General features: G+C 38.2%; 1 protein-coding gene across 1 annotated transcript in view; it reads left to right on the top strand.

Annotated features, from left to right (window-relative positions):
* The window catches only part of LOC140229206 (CCR4-NOT transcription complex subunit 2-like), a 164,838-nt gene that overhangs the window by 30,605 nt on the left and 116,429 nt on the right, over nt 1–17,804 (top strand). The window contains exon 3 of the mRNA XM_072309475.1: nt 8,090–8,151. Within this exon, the coding sequence (XP_072165576.1) occupies nt 8,090–8,151 (62 nt within the window). The remainder of the gene's footprint in view (nt 1–8,089; nt 8,152–17,804) is intronic.

Below are 17,804 nucleotides of genomic sequence, written 5' to 3'. Positions count from 1 at the left end.
GCTTCCAGAAATTTCTTCTTGAGCAACGGTGTTTTCCTAGGTCTACGCCCATGGAGACCTCCTCTGTGCAAGACTCACTCGATGGTGGACCGTGACACCATTGTCCCTGCCTGATCAAGCGTTTCAAGGAGAGCTTTGGTTGTGGTCCAGGGGTTGTTGTTGACCTCTCAGCAGATTTTCCTAGCAAGTTTGGAAGACACCTTGCACTTCCTGCCATGCCCACTGAGGTTTTTAACAGTATTGAACCTCTTGTGCTTGCTGACTACTGTACGAGCTGAAATTTTCGCGTACAGATATTTTCGCGAATTGCTACTTGGAGGACATTTTCGCGTGTTGTTAATTTCGCGGTTGCGAGGGTCTGACTGAACTTAGTTATTTGCGCGTGGTTATTTTCGTGTGTTGTTGTATTCATGGTTCAAAGGCGATTCGCGAAATTCGCAAAAATAAAACCACCGCGAAAATTTCAGCTCGTACAGTATGCTCTGGACAGTTGCCACAGGGACATCATACTGCTTTGAAATGGCCTTGTACCCTTCTACAGTATATACCAAAAGAAACTTTGCGTTAAATTTACGTGTAACGCAAGCGCCGATCGGTACTGCGTTAATCTTTCTGCGTTACAAAATTAACGATCACCGTGCGTAAATGATCGTTACAGATCGTTACTGTGCGTTACAGATCGTTACTGTGCGTTAATTTTTAGATCTTGCGTTAGCGGACTTGTCATGTGGACTGGCAAGAAATCACGTAAATTGCGAGACTCGGAAATGCCTCACTTAAGTAACTGTCATTCTTAATATTTACCACGGACAATTTCCTGCCAGCGGAGGGCATTATAATAGCGATATCAAATACCGAAAAGATTTTGTAATTGAGTAGAACTCCCCTGGCAATGTCGTATTGTCATGGTCGTCAAATTTGTACTCATGGGCGCAGTCAATGGAATCGGGCAAGCAAAAATTTCGAAGCCACCTTTTTTCCCCACAGCCAACATTTTCCCTCGAACATTTAACCCATGAAATCACGCATACAGTGTAAGCAAGCCTAAAATTAACGCCGACTGTCTATAACGTTAGCGATGTCACGATTTCAACAACTGTCAGACACTTACAGTACTCAATTCAGGAAGGTGGGAAGAGAATTGCAACACCAACACGAAAGTCCATTGATATTCCAATACACAACGTGTGTCTCGCCGAATAACTGGTGGTAGTGTGTGGTGACAAAGCCGAGTATTCCGGCAGTAAAAGTAGCGGCAGCTAGAAAATGTCGACCAATTTCTGCTCGCATTATTACACTGCCAGCAGGTGAGTCAAGTGGTGACTTGATAGGCACGCTTCACATGAAAGTTTACCCAGAAACATGAAAAATCCCACGATGCCAAGGTGCCAGACTGGGGAATGGGGAGGGGTGGAGAGAGAGAGAGAGACCAATCAACAGAAGAAACCGCGCGTACTGGCGCATTCTCGGAGGTCATGAACAGTCTGGGGTCTTGGAGATGAACAGAGAAGGAATGTTTAATTAAAGATAGCTCAAATCGAAGACCCAGGGTTACAAACGTTGATTCTTTTTTTCCCCCCTTTCATTTAACATGCCTTCACGTTTAGAAATGGTTGAACTCCTTAAAAAAAACTCACCTGCGATTTTTGTTAATGTAGCCGTATAAAACGTCAAACTTATCATGAAAGTGTTACTACGTGTAATAAAATAGTTAATACTATACCTATTGCTTTAATCATATCTGTAAAACACAAATTTGACTACCAATGACAATAAAAAATACTTGTATTTGTTATGTGCGGAGATTTTTTGTCTTTATCCTGACTAGTTCATATTAAATTTCTGTTGTTTTTACGGCAGCATCGACAGCCTAAAATAAATTACTAAGAGATTTATAAATTATGACATTTTTGGCAACCATCCATTTGAACTTCAGGCATGAAAAGCTCCTGATATTCAGCAAAAACAACTCAACAGATCAGAGACAAAGTTCCTTCAAATTTTGAGAAGTAGCAAGCAGATTTGCTGGGCGTGGTAGGGTCCATGCTTCGAGATCGTCACAATCGTGTTGTCACCAGGGAGGTGGAGCGTCTATCTTCAGAGAGGTGAGAGGAAACACCTCCCTGCTCTCTTCCACCTCCCTGTTTTCACGGAGTATCAGGAAGTTCTCACAAACTCCAGGATCAGGCTGCTTTGTATTTGTCTTGGAATATTGATTCATTTCTTGTTATGACATGAGTGTAGTAATCTTTTTGCATGGCTGTGTAAAAAATTGTGATACAACGTGTACTCAACTCTTCTTTGTGATTTTTTTTTTCTTTCAGTCCAAAAGGAAGACAAAATAGTATCATGACGTTTGCAATTGTTCGAAAGGTCTGCTTTTGATAACTCACAGACTAATTACCCTTGTTTTTCCCGCTCCCAGGCCCTCCAATTGAGCAATTCACACGCGCGCACAAATTCCTTTTCCATATGGTTTTGCCAGCCAGTTGTCGGAATGTGCTTTGAAGTTACATTTCAGCCTGGCCTGGCTGGCATGAATGGGTGTCGAGTTTCAATCAATACCTGCTGTTGTTTTATTCTTGTATTTGAACATGTCGTTTCACCTGACAACACATGGAGATCGGGAAGGTGTAGGGCTAGGGAAGAGGTTTTTGTTGTGTGTTGCAACCTAATCCGGGCAATTAACCCCAGAGGGCAATTACCCCTCCCCCGCTAAATACTGGTTAATGGTAAGGTTAGAGTAAAGATTAGGGTTAGGTTTAGGGTGAGGAGTTTGGGTTATGGTTAGGATTAGGGCCAGGGGAAGGGTCCGGGGTAATTGCCCAGGAAGAAAAGAGGGACGCTTTTTTATTCTTGGTCAAATCGATTTTCCTAGGTGATGCTGTGGAGCTAGAAAGGAATAAAAAAAAGCAATTATGATGACGGGACATTTTATTTTTCTTGCACTCTGAAATTTCCTATTGTGTGGCGTTATCAATGTCGTTAATTGTTGTATAGTTACCCTCTTTCGCATTAAAAACTTAAAGTCCATAGAACATTCATACGCATTAAGATCACACTCGAAAAGCTATACTGGTGTATAGTTTGAACACAGCAAAATGAAATAACGAATATCCCACAGATTTTCCAAAATTATGCTTCGTGTGGGTCCGTTCATTTTCTTTTTACTTTTTTTTTTTCATTTGTCTTCTTGTCGATGTGGGGGTAGATTCATGATATACTTTTCCTTTTCCCCTTTCGGCCCGGTGAGATTACTCCTGGTGCTGACATTCTTTCTGCTCGTCTTCCAATTATACTGTTGTTGTAAATAAATGTGCATGGAGCCCCAGCTGTATCGCAAAAAAAAAAAAAAAAAAAGTCTATCTAAAGTTGACCTTCAAATACAAGTAAAATCTGAATCAATTAGCCGTGGTAAGGGTTCGCAATTTCAATCCCCTCGAAGCCCGATATTTGCCCTTCAGCAAGACACTTTATCCACAAATGCCAGGGCTCCACACTAACTTTTATTTTGGTGCCAATTTTTTTTTTTGGGTGGCCCGATAAAAAACAAACAAGCAAAACTATCGCTCCTACTAAACATAGAAAAATAAATATTAAGTATTACTGAAGTGATACAGGTACCCACGTCTAAAATAAATGAATAGACAATTTAATCATCTTATACCGTTATTCTGAGTTCTAAGATTTCGCAAATAGGCTTATAGATTATTATAAAAGTTGATGCCTATTAAAGTGGCCAAAATTTACGTTTGAAATGAGAAAGTGGGAGCATTTGCAGACATTGTAAACATCCGACATTTGTTTTAGCATCGTAAAGAGCCAAAAAATTACCGTTATTTATTTCTGATGGAAATTAGACTGTGGTGTCCCACAAGGATCTGTCGGGGGCCCAACGCTTTTCTTGATTTATCTGACTGGTTTGAAAGAGATTTTACATTGTCACTCTTTTAACTATCATTGTTATGCTGATGATATCCAGATATATACATCATTTCTACCTACCCAAACCAATGTCGTTGACATCATTCAGAAACTTGAGGCTTGCATCCATGATATCAAAAAGTGGATGAGCTCGCATTCATTGAAGTTAAATCAGGAAAAGTCAGAGTTGTTATTTATTGGTTCCAAGGTTCTACTTGACAAGGTTAGTCTTCCTTCTTTAACGGTTGACAATGATGTGGTTATTGCTCCATCTAAATCATGTAGAAATCTTGGAGTATTATTTGATTCTACAATGTCCATGTCTGTTCAGATCTCTGCTGTCTGTAAATCCGTGAGATATCAGTTACGCAATTTGGGCATTATTCGCAAGTATTTAACTCGTTCAGCCACAGAAAAAATAGTTCATGCTCTTATATCATCCCGACTTGACTTTGGTAATGCACTCCTATTTCAGCTACCACAATTTCAACTTTCACGGTTACAAAAATTGCAAAATTCAGCAGCCCGCATTGTTACCCTTACCAGGAGAAGGACTCACATTACCCCTGTTTTGTCCTCATTGCATTGGTTACCTGTTGAATCTCGCATTGTATTTAAACTATTACTATTTGTTTTTCATTGCATACATGGATCTGCCCCAGAGTACAATGTTAATTTACTGACATTTCATAATCCTTCCAGATGTTTAAGGTCATCTGATTGTAGATTGCTTGTTGTTTCAAAAACGAAGAAATCATGGGGGGATCGGTCGTTTGCAGGTGCTGGACCTTACCTGTGGAATCAGTTGCCTCAAGCTATCTGTCACATTTCGAATGTTGACTCCTTTAAAGTTGCCCTCAAGACTCATTTGTTCATGACCATTTTCCAGTAGAATTGTATATTATGATGTATATTTTTTCATTATCATTATTGTGTCATTCATTTTCATGTGCATGTTTGTGTAAAGGATTTTTGTATTTCATGACTTACTTCTTCTACTGCGCCTTGAGCACGTTAACTATGTGGAACTGGCGCATTATAAGTACCCTGTATTATTATTATTATTATTAAATTTAAGCAATCATCCAAAATTTACAAGTATTTTAACACCTTCCGGAGACGAATGTTACCCTTAATCATTTTCAAATGTAAAACCAAGCAACCGACATTCATTCTAGTATCTTACGGACCTGAATATCATCCTTATTCATTTCCGAACGTGAAAGCAAACATCCGCTCTTTATTTTATCATTTAACTGAGCCCATTGATACCGTTTATCATTTCCAAATGTAAAAGCAACAATCTGTTACTTATTTTAGCATCGTACGGAGCAGAATATTACCGTTATTCATCTCCAAATTCAAAAGCAAACACTCGACATTTGTTTTATGATCGTAAGGAGCCGAATGTTACTGCTGTCCACTTCCAAAAGTGAAATGAATCATCTGACATATTTCAGCATCGTACGGAGCCGAATGTTAAACTGTTTTTCACATTCAAACATCAAGGCAGACATCCGACATTTACTTTACCATCAAACGCAACTGAATGTTATTGTTATTCATTTCGAAATGTTAAATAGCAAATGTCTGATATTTATTTTAGCACCTTAATTATGGAGCAGAATGTTACTGCTATTCACTTCCGAATGTTCAAGCAATCATCTGACATTTCTTTTGGCATCTTCCGAAGCCGAATGTTATTGAGCACTATTTACTTTCGAACGTAAAAGCGAACATTCGGCATTTATTTCATCATCGTACGGAGCTGAATATCATTGTTATTCGTTTCCGAACGTCAAAGGGATCATTCGACATATATTTTAGTATCTTCCGGAGCAGAATGTTATTGCCATTTACTTTCGAACGTAAAAGCGAACATCCAGCAATTATTTCATCATCGTACTGAGTTGAATACTATTGTTACTCATTTCTGAACGCCAAAGCAAACATTCAACATTTATTTTAGCATCTTCCGGAGCTGAATGTTATTGCTATTTACTTTCGAACATAAAAGCAAACGTCAGACATTTATTTAACATCGAACGAAGTTGAATACCATTCATTTCCGAACGTCAAAGCAAACATTAACTTCACCATCAAACGCAGTTAAATGTTACTGTTATTCATTTCGAAATTTAAAAGCAAACATCCGACAGTTATTTAGCATCGTATGGAGCAAAATATTACTGTTATTCACTTCCCAACGTAAAAACAATCATCTGACATTTATTGCAGCATTTTCTGGAACCGAATGTTATTGCTATTTACTTTCGAAAGTAAAATCAAACATCCAACATTTATCTCATCGTTGTACGAAGTTGATTATTGTTGTTATTAATTTCCGAATGCCAAAGGGATAATTCGACATTTACTTTAGCATCTTCCGGAGCTGAAAATTATTATTATTTACTTTCGAACGTAAAAGTAAACTTCCGGCATTTATTTTATCATCATACGAAGTTGAATATCATTATTATTTATATCCGACCGTCAAAGCAAACATTCGACATTTATTTCAGCATCTTCCGGAGCCGTATTTTATCCTTATTCATTTCCGAACGCAAAATCAAATATCTGACATTAATTTCAGCACCGTACGCAGCTGGATCTTACCATTATTCATTTCTAAAAGTATAAGCAAACATCCGACATTTATTTTTGTATTATACGTAGTCGAATATTACCGTTATTCATTTCCAAAACTAAGAGCAAACATCTGACATTTATTCTAGCAGCTTACGGAGCCGATAGTTACCGCTGTTCATTTTCAAAACTAAAGGCAAACATCCGGCTTTTTTGGTGGCCCGGCGTGTGTTTTTGGTGACGCCGGTCACAAATTAACCATTCGCGAAGTCGTGATTCGATTCGCGAAAAGACTCCGCTAAATCGCTACACTCGGCAGGGGCTACGTCGTCCTTTCACCAGGTCTCGTTACAAAACCAAAATCTTGCGTGAGTTCTTGCGTTACCTATCGTTAATTTTAACGAAACATCGTTAATTTGCGTTAGTTACTCATTGTTACTACAAACGTTAATTTTCCCGATCGTTAATTTGCGTTACTAACGATTCAGGTGAAACCGCTTGCGTTAATGAAACATTAGTGTTAATTAACGCAAAGTTTCTTTTGGTATATACTGTATGTGGGCCTGCACCAGACGTTGACTCAGATCCTCATTGAGCTCCTTCTTCTTGGCCGTGATGACCAGAAACTGAGCTTGACCCCGCTTACAGTGAGCGAAAAGGCCGGGCTCGGCCACGGCCAAGCCTGGCCTTCATTTCAGTGTAAACGCGCAAAAGGCCAAATGCGGGGCCAATATTGGCCGCGCATTTGTCCATGCTCTGGAGGTGGTCTCGGACGCGGCCGAGCTGCGGCTGATCCCGGCCTTTTCTCAGTGTAAACGCAAACTGGGCCAAATGTGGTACCAAATTTAGTCTGGCTTCCAGACCCTCTGCCTGTACTATTTCACTGTACAGGATATTAACGCCTCAACTAGTATAGTTTAAGGTGGTTTTGTCCTGCAAAGAATTTTTCCTTCGGCAAAGGCCTTTACCGAGTCCAGGTGGCAAAGGGTCTGGAAACCTTTGCGGAGTCCAGTTGGCAAAGGGTCTGGAAACCAGACTATACCAAATTGCGTTTGTTTACAAGCAGAGCGCCACTACGACAAAATATTGAAAGGTTTGAATTAAAAGCCTGGGCCAAGCCCAGCTCGGCCGCGGCTTGGCCGCGGCTCGGCCCAGCCCCACACTGCAACAGGGTCAGGTCAAACTGCTAAAATTCTACTATTTAATGCTGAAATGACACTTTTCCCTCCATACCTTGGAGGTTTGATATTCAATGCATAAACTTGATAAAGGATCAGAGGCCAAGTGAAAATCTGTAAATCCCCAAATACCTGTTCTCTTCAACAGTATAGCCGTCCATCCAAATTAAACCTGCATTGTAGTTCAAGAAAGTAAACACTCAACACATTTGTGACAAACATGTCATACTTTTTTTTTTTTTTTTTTGGTCAATTCTGTGAAACTGTTGTTTCACATTGTCTGGATGTGCTATAGACCTATAAGGAGAACAATGCATTATGGCAGAGGCATACCAGTTGCCATAGCGACATTATTAGTTATATTTTAACTTGAGATATTATCAATGCCTTATTTTCTCTAGATTTGGTATGACGGTGACTCAAGAAGTACGGAAATCTGGCACAACAGATTTGACATCACAAGGTCAGTGTTTTACGATGTGCTCTTGGATTACATGAAAACTGCTTGATAACAGAGAGAGGGGAAAGAGAGACTGCATGAGAAATGTATTTTTTTTTTTTAGGTGTGCTGCTTTTTTGTAGGTTAATTCAATTCATATTTTGTATTGAGTTACAAATTCTTGTTTATACTTTAGTAGTAGATTTTATAAATTGCTTTTGAGGGATTACAGTTACATGTGATATTATATGTATAACATACTTTATTTCTTCACAAATCAAAGCATGTAATAAACAATCCTAGGTTACTACCTGCCCACAGACAGGAAAGTACAGGAAAGAAATACAATGGACCCGGTCCATAAACACAATTGACAAGGACACAAATATACATTCACACACACACAAAAAAAAAACCCCATAATACATTTGATCAGCTGTTTCCGGACAAAAAAAAAAAATAGATAAAATTATTTCAATATACATATAACGTAGCACCCAAAAAACAACAAAAATTAACTCTAATCACTCATTCAATTATGCAAAGCGAGCAAAATATACAATCAATAAATTTCATTAAATCCACCTAACATTGTGCAGATATTGACTTACCAGAGGTAGAATATAACATTTGAGATCCTCGTCGGAAGTTGCATTTTTTTTTCGAGGAAAAATATACTAGTATTCCGAGACAAAAATATATCTTCCCAAGGGAAATGAAATGTTATATTCCTACCAAAGGAAAAAGTCAGTATCTGTTATATCATATGACCTACAGTACAATAAATAAACTGCTGTCTAAAGCAAAACGAATTCTCCTTTTTCCCAGTCAAATTCATGAATGCGGGTGACAACAGTGCACTAGTGGTATTCAATCGAGCCATATGTAGATCTGGAATATCTAACTATGATGGCTTTCATGTATCGGTAATTCATTCTTCCATGGAACACGACAGCTGCAATACGTGTACTGTAAAAGTGGTTTCTTTCGCGGTGGTTTTATTTTCGCGCTTTGAGGTTGAACCGCAAATTTAACATCACGCGAAAATGTTTTGAATAGTCGCGCAAAATTAACCACACAAGGAAATGTTTTGAACTTGCCGCTTGTTACAACGCTATTGCGCACATGCACACACAGTGATACCGCGCAATGTAGGTACAAGCATGTTATAAAGTACTCGAGAGACAGGATTTCAGGTAAGCCTGCATTTGATTTTAATTATTATTTGATAAATAAAAGAATAATTGGATTATATTTTGGGTTTTCATGTGCGAAATAAAACAGTTTTTGCCGACTGTTAATTCAGAGATTTTGCCGACCGCGAATTTAAACACGCAAAAAAGTTGACACCGATGGAAACCACGAAAGTATCTGTACATGAAAGAAACCACCTTTACAGTATCATCACCATTAGGTATCATGAAAATAAATTCAGGCATTGCACACATATATGGAAAAGAATTTAAAGGACAAGTTCACCTTCAAATACATGTGCATTGAGATAATGTACAACACAAGTGGAACACATCTGTGAAAATTTGAGGAAAATTGGACAATCCGTTCAAAAGCTATGAATTTTTGAAGTTTCTGCTTAGTCACTGCTGGATGAGAAGACTACTACAGTGTGTGATGTCACTTGTGTACAACGATATAAAGAAACTATAAAGAAAATTCAACATATTTTCACTTTTCTGGCATATTAGAAGTGCACATGACTTGCCTCTGTCAGAAGGCAGGTGGAGTAATATTACCCTTAACATTATATGTCAGATACAAGTTGAGGGAATGTGTACTTATTTCAAAAAATGAAATTTGTGGAATTCTCTTTATATTTTCCTTATATCGTTCTACGCATATGACATCATCAACTGCAGTAGTCTTCTCATCCAGCAGTGACTGCACAGAAACTTCAAAAAATCATAACTTTTGAACAGATTGTCCAATTTTCCTCAAACTTTCACTGATGTGTTCCACTTTTATTGCTACACTATCTCAATCCACATGTATTTGAAGGTGAACTTATCCTTTACATTCTTTTCCATATATTTGTGCAGTGCCTGAATTCATTTTCATGATACCTAATGGATGCATGTATTACCAGATTAAGATTTGCTAGAAAAAGTTTTGGGTCATAAGGTCATACACGTAGGTCAAATAAAAAGGCTAAAATTTCATTGTCTTTTTCTATGTCTCGGCAATGTCTCAAGGTTTCTTCCTGAAACTTTGTACTTATACATATATTGTCTGACACTGATTCTCGGAAGTTTTGGGTCAGAGATCAAAGGTGAGGTTAAAATGGTAGAATTACAAGATTTGATGCTGAAATTACAATCCGACCTTGATTATTCGGCCATCGATTAACTGGATCTCTCTGGTATCCGGACATCAATTGGCTGACATTTAAAAAAATGTTGTTACGTGCTTTCAGTGCCAAATATCACTCAAGACAAGTACACATCCAACCATTATCGTGATGGGACATACAGTCAGCCTCATCTAAAGTCAAATATATTGGTACTGATGAAGACTCTTCGACTTAACACAAAATTTGATATCTGCGAAAGTAATTTTTTTTTTTACTTACATTTTCTGATGAATTTTCATTATGCGATGTCTTTTCATGTTTTTATTGACTATTAATGAGATTACGGCCCACAGTAGCCATATGTTGTATGTAGTGTTTTTGTTTTGTTTGAGTTTACACCCTAAAAGAATTGTAGAGCTTAATTATTGGACTGTGATAATCAAAATGCATTGCATGTCATGTTTTTTTATGCGGTCACAACCATGGTGGCAAGAGTAAGAGTGTGGGCGAATTACATGTACAACATCTCTATTCTTCACTCTTGATAACTTGTGATCGTTATCAATCACATCATTCATAATCAATATATAAACAGTACAAATATTCAATGTTTACGAGTGCAATGGTTCCGAATATTACACTGTACATGAGTGTGCAAACTTTACCGTTCGTTCAACGACATGAAGCGGAGTTGAATGGAATGATTAAACTTGCACCAAATGTAACATTCAAACCATCGCAGGAACGATAAAAATTGAATATTATTTTGTTTTATGCAACACATGATATAGGCCTGGTCTAGATCAAAATAGACTTAACATCAAACCTTTCTAGGCTAGATCTAGATTTGGCTCTAGGTCTTGAAACAGATGTGCGTATGCATCAATGCTTTACAATACACAAGTTCAGTGTGTCGTAGGATCTACTGCCACTGCCACTGCACTTGATTTACTGTTCAATGGACGTCTACTGCACCACCATTAAGAGTTAGCATGGGATGGCTAATTGTTCTGCATGTCATGTAACCCGCATTCATCCAATCAGATGGCAAGGATCTATACATGTGTTTTATGATAATACATGTACAAGCATTAAAAAGAGCAGAGGACACAAATGAGTCATACGAGTGAACATGACTCTTGTACTGGTTTTGAGTTGGTTTTATACACGTTTATAACTCACATCGACAGAGTCAATATCTTTTGTTCATATCATGGGGCTTCACCACCTAAATTTCTGTAGTTAACTGTTTGAATTGGCACTGAACATGCATTCTATATTATGTGCATGCATGTGTAGACACCATGAGGAACATACATACTGTAACTTGCACAGTGCACAAAAGAAAGAGTTCCATGATGCTATTAAAATCATATTCATTGGACTGCAGTAGTCCAGGGAGATGTGCCCACACTGCCAATCACATACTTGTTCCCACCAAGGGATACACAACGTGTATGCCTTGGTATGGTTCTCGTTGCATAGAGTCCCCAGGCCTGATACACAATAATTAAAGGAATAAAGGAAAGCCCATGCGCGTGACCACCATCCAACCGAGCTAGAGTTTAATTGTGACAGCATGTGCGTGTTGGCAGAAACCATGTGCTCACATTATTCACTGCAGATTTGTATTAGATCTGCTGTGGCCAGGGTAAAGTGTAACATACACACTGGTATGTTATCCATTTTTATTAAAGAAAGACGCACCCACAAGTTGATTAATCGCCAATCGTGTCGGTGCTGTACCTGACTGTGAGGGTTTTTATGCCTCCGCCACAAAGTAGAGCGGATGTTTGCCCGTCCGTCCGTCTGTCTGTTATCAATTTTGTGGACAGCGTAACTAAAAAACCATTTGAGGTATCGTAATGAAACTTGGCATGTACAACCCAATGTATGTGAGTGGGTGAAATTGTGCCCATGAACTATTGGGTGCACTTGCTCAAGGTCAAAGGTCAAGGTCAAATGCTGAAAAATTTGCTATTTTCTGTTATACATGTATCTGTGCAATGCTGGATGGTATTTTCTTGAAAGTAAGGCACGTGTGGTAAACTAGGGACTGCTAGCGACGGAGAGCAACACCCAGCGACGGGGACTTATTGCAAGAACAATGAAGTGCGTCGCAGTATGTTTTCACTCCGTTGCTAAGCGTCGCTCAAAATATTACGCGCCATCATTTGGATAATACCACGATGCTTGCCAACGCTTGTTGACACTTGCCGGCACCCTCAAAAGAAGCTGTTGATTATTTCTATGTTGCGTGACCTCCGCTCACACAAGTGTTTGTTAGTGCCAACGTTTTGGGACACGGCATTTTAATTCCTGAAAAAGCGGGAGATGTAGCGAGATTTCTGAATGGTCATGGTCAATGCTCAAATTGAATAGCAAGCGACGTGTCCAGACTCACCTCTCCTGATGAATGAAAAAAGTAACATGCATTACAAATGATGCTCGTGATAGCCTGACAATAGCGATGTGTCCCGACGCTTTTCTTTGTCTCAACATTTGGTTGTGAATAGATTTGCATTACGTTTGGATATCAGATGCTGACTAAACAAAACAGAAAACATAATTATGGAGTACAATATCTCACTGAACAAGGAACAATTTGAAAGTAGCGATCAAAGAGGGTTTTATAAGAGTTTTGCTCATGTACAGTGAGAATACGCAAATGTTGAGGTGTATGTCTTAATTAGGCAGCTCCACACCTGTAAAATTTTGTGTGCATGCTTGAGGTGTGATCTTTTTAATTTGTCAAGTGACTCATGAACTAAATATTACGAAGTCCTGTTTCTCCCATAGGCCTAATACCAAATAGCGGAATCACTATTTAAACTGTACCTGTTCTGATGCTCCCAAGATACACGTGCTATGATGTTAAACTAATCAGCTATGTGCTTCAAGCATCATCGCAAACGTATCAGCGCAGCCCGAGTCCAAATCCCACGTTTGTTTGAGACACAACTAGGACGCCCCACAACCCAAGATTCCATCTTGAAGTGTAAAAATATATTAGCCAATCACAGAACCCCTTACTGAGTCATATAGGTTTAAACAAATTACCCATTTTAGAATGCTTCTCATCGATTGTTTTACTTCAGCTCCCTGGGGCACCAGAGGTACAAGCCTGTTGCAAAGTAGATGGGTATTCAAATTTCTATTCAGGTCGTGCGGTATCCTTAGATGCTGCTGACCTGTTGATTGAATTGAGTGAAATGTTTGGGGAGAAAGTGTGTTGAATTCTGTGCCATGATAAAGTAGGAAATATACAGTAGAATGCCTAATGAAAAGGAAAGTATTTTACCAACATTCGGCGTAGATATGACCGAATAAGACAAAATGAACAAAATGGAAAAGAAAGGTTTGTTCTCCATTATTTGGTTGTTTGTGACATGTTCTTTCTTTGCTATGAGATTTGTTTATTTGTTATTGTTTTTAATCAGAAAAACAACATCAAAAAGAGAATTATTAAAAGCAAGATAATACTTTTTTTTCTTACTTTGACATCGATAATTACTTTGCGTGGTGTTCCTTATTAATATTGCCCCCAAAAAAGAATAAGGTTTGTTTATTCCAAAAATTTGTCATTCCGAATCCAAAGCACGCAAAGTCCCTGTGCTCATAGATGTTTGTTGATCAGAAAGTGTAATATAGGTTTTGTCATTCCGAACAATTTGTGGCATTATTCCAAAGGTTTGTTAGTCTGAAAATCCTTCACCCGGTATGAAATTTATTTGTTGATTGATTGATGATTGATTTATTTACTTATTTTTTAGGATTAACACCGTTTAGAATACCGAACCTCAATTCGTTTTCGAGTCGACAATCCTTCAAAAAACGAAACTCTTTTTTTTTTTTGTCGGGTCGGGTTCTTATTCCGTTGGTTCGTTCTTCCAAATCCGAGCCTTTGGAATAACAAATTTTAAGTAATTAACTGTAACTATGTTTGTTTGTTTTTTCAGTTGAGCAGTGGAGGGGATGGGTAATTCAGAATATAAATATAGACGGGAGGGAAAATTTTGAGCCAACAAATCAGTTTAATTCTCAGTTTGACATTGTTAATTTCCTTGTGTGGTGGTTATTATTCCAAAAAGAGTCAGGTAGGGCCTACTTATTCCGGTGGTTCGTTCTTCTGTATCTGAAAAACGCAAATTCCCTGTCCCTACAACTTCTAAATCTGAAAATGTAAAAGGGTTCGTTAATCAGAAAATTTTGTAACATTCCGAAGGTTCGTTAATCTAAAAATGGGAAACAAGAGCTGCATTTACACCTACTAACAGCGCAATTTCTGAAATCGCAATATTTTGGTTCCACCGTCTACACTTGCGCAAACAGCACGCGAAGTTTGAGCTTAAACATCGCAATTTTTTGGTCGGTAGTGCGCATGTGTAATTTAGGCGCGACGGACGTCCAGTTGCTGGTAATCCAGAATGCGTCCGGCATGCAGGCATTCTCTTCTTCATTTCCGCACCCACGCATTCTACCTGCACTGAGAATGCCCTGTTGTTACTCCCCTCAGCCTTGTGAATAGAGGCATTCCGTCGTATTCCGAGAATGGGGATTATAAATGCCTCTATTCAAGGCGTCCGGAATGCGTCCGAGAATGCAGACGTGTTACTGAAACCATTCATTCACCAAGAATAATAGCGGCTTCGTGCACCTCTACTATTGTCTTTGACCTTCAAAAGAACGACACGCCGCCCTGTCGCGTTGTGAGAAAGAAAAGTCGCACCATACATACACGTTGTATTTCAGTTTCAGTGTGAAAAGAAGAAAAATGAGTAAAAGTGTCTCTGGAAACGGATTTCTAACACAGAGATTTTGTTTTTGTTCGATTCTTCTGTTTGTTGGTTAGTTTGTTTTTTACGACATAATACTCATCGCCTAAAGTTGCGTTTCGTACCGCGTTTCGTACCGCAGTTCGATACATTTGTATTTTTTCTTGCCAGATTGAGACTCCACCCCTGTTGCTAGGAGGTACCTACCAGGTATACCGTCAGTGCTCGACACTAGCGGTGGCCCGGGGCCACCAAAAAACGCACGTCGGGCACCAAAATTTCAGATATGAAGATTTTGGTGGACCGATCGGGCCACCAAGAAAAGTCGGATGTTTGCCTTTACTTTTGGAACTGAACAGCAGTAACAATCGACTCCATAAGATGCTAAAATAAATGTTGGATATTTGTGTTTAGTTTTGGGAAATGAATAACGGTAATATTCGACTTTGAAAGATACTGAAATAAATGTCGGATGTTTGCTTATACTTTTGGAAATGAATACATTAAGATTCAGCTCCGTACGGTGCTAAAATTTATGTCAGATATTTGATTTTGCGTTCGGAAATGAATAAGGATAACATTCGGCTCTGGTAGATGCTGAAACAAATGTCGCATGTTTGCTTTGACATTCGGAAATGAATAATAAAAAAATATTCAACTCCGTACGATGATAAAATAAATGCCAGATGTTTGCTTTTACGTTCAAAAGTAAATAGCAATAACAGTCAGCCCCGGAAGATGCTGAAATAAATGTCGAATGATCCCTTTGACATTCGGAAATGAATAACAATAATATTCAACTCCGTACGACGATGAAATAAATGTCTGATGTTTGCTTTTATGTTCGAATCTAAATAGCAATAACATTTACCTCCGAAAGATGCTAAAATAAATGTCAGATATTTGTTTTTAGTTTTGGGAAATGAATAACGGTAATATTCGACTTTGTATGATACTAAAATAAATGTCGGGTGTTTTCTTATACTTTTGGAAATGAATAACGGTAAGATTCACCTCCGTACGGTGCTAAGATTAATGTCGAGTATTAGATTTTGCGTTGGGAAATGAATAAAGATAACATTCGGCTGTGGGAGGTGCTGAAATAAATATCGCACGTTTGCTTTGACGTTCTGAACTGAATAATAATAATATTCAACTCCGTACGATGATAAAATAAATGCCGGATGTTTGCTTTTACGTTAGAAAGTAAATAGCAATAACAGTCAGCTCCGGAAGATGCTAAAATAAATGTCGAATGATCCCTTTGACGTTCTGAAATGAATAACAATAATATTCAACTCCGTACAACGATGAAATAAATGTCTGATGTTTGCTTTTATGTTCAAATCTAAATAGCAATAACATTCACCTCCGAAAGATGCTAAAGTAATGTCGGATATTTGTTTTTAATTTTGGGAAATGAATAACGGTAATATCCGACTTTGTATGATACTAAAATAAATGTCGGGTTTTTTCTTATACTTTTGGAAATGAATAACGGTAAGATTCACCTCCGTACGGTGCTAGAATTAATGTCGAGTATTTGATTTTGCGTTGGGAAATGAATAAGGATAACATTCGGCTCTGGTAGATGCTGAAATAAATGTTGCATGGTTGCTTTGACGTTCGGAAATGAATGATATAAAATATTCAACTCCGCACGATGATAAAATAAATGCCGGATGTTTGCTTTTACGTTCCAAAGTAAATAGCAATAACAGTCAGCTCCTGAAGATGCTAAAATAAATGTCGAACAATCCCTTTGACGTTCTGAAATGAATAACAATAATATTCAACTCCGTACGACGAAATAAATGTCTGATGTTTGCTTTTATGTTCGAATCTAAATAGCAATAACATTTACCTCCGAAAGATGCTAAAATAAATGTCGGATATTTGTTTTTAATTTTGGGAAATGAATGACGGTAATTTTCGATTTTGTATGATACTAACATAATGTCGGGTGTTTTCTTATACTTTTGGAAATGAATAACGGTAAGATTCACCTCCGTACGGTGCTAAGATTAATGTCGAGTATTTGATTTTGCGTTGGGAAATGAATAAAGATAACACTCGGCTGTGGAAGATGCTGAAATAAATATCACACGTTTGCTTTGACGTTCGGAAATGGATAATAATAATATTCAACTCCGTACGATGTTAAAATAAATGCCGGATGTTTGCTTTTACGTTCGAAAGTAAATAGCAATAACAGTCAGCTCCGGAAGATGCTAAAATAAATGTCGAATGTTTGCTTTAAGGATCGGAAATGAATAACGATAATATTCAACTCCGTACGATGATAAAATAAATGTCGGATGTTCGCTTTTAGTTTGAAAGTAAATAGCAATAGCATTCAGCTCCGGAATATGCTAAAATACATGTCGAATAATTTTCGTATCTGTAATTTGCCCGTTTGGTTAATGTTGTGAGGGAAGCTCGTTAGCCAGTCCCATCGCTGGTCTGTAATTTCATACACAGCCCTGTCGCTATAAAAACGCTATGTAATACATATAGGTCCTGCAGTATAAGATCAGTAACTTCTAATCATTCGTAGTGACGTAGAATGCGTTTGTATTGTAGCAGCAGCACTGACT

This window comes from Diadema setosum, chromosome 5 (assembly GCF_964275005.1).
Source record: "Diadema setosum chromosome 5, eeDiaSeto1, whole genome shotgun sequence".
In the NCBI taxonomy this organism is placed as follows: domain Eukaryota; kingdom Metazoa; phylum Echinodermata; class Echinoidea; order Diadematoida; family Diadematidae; genus Diadema; species Diadema setosum.
Note: the sequence above shows the minus strand (reverse complement) of the source record. Positions and strands in the feature narration are given on the sequence as shown.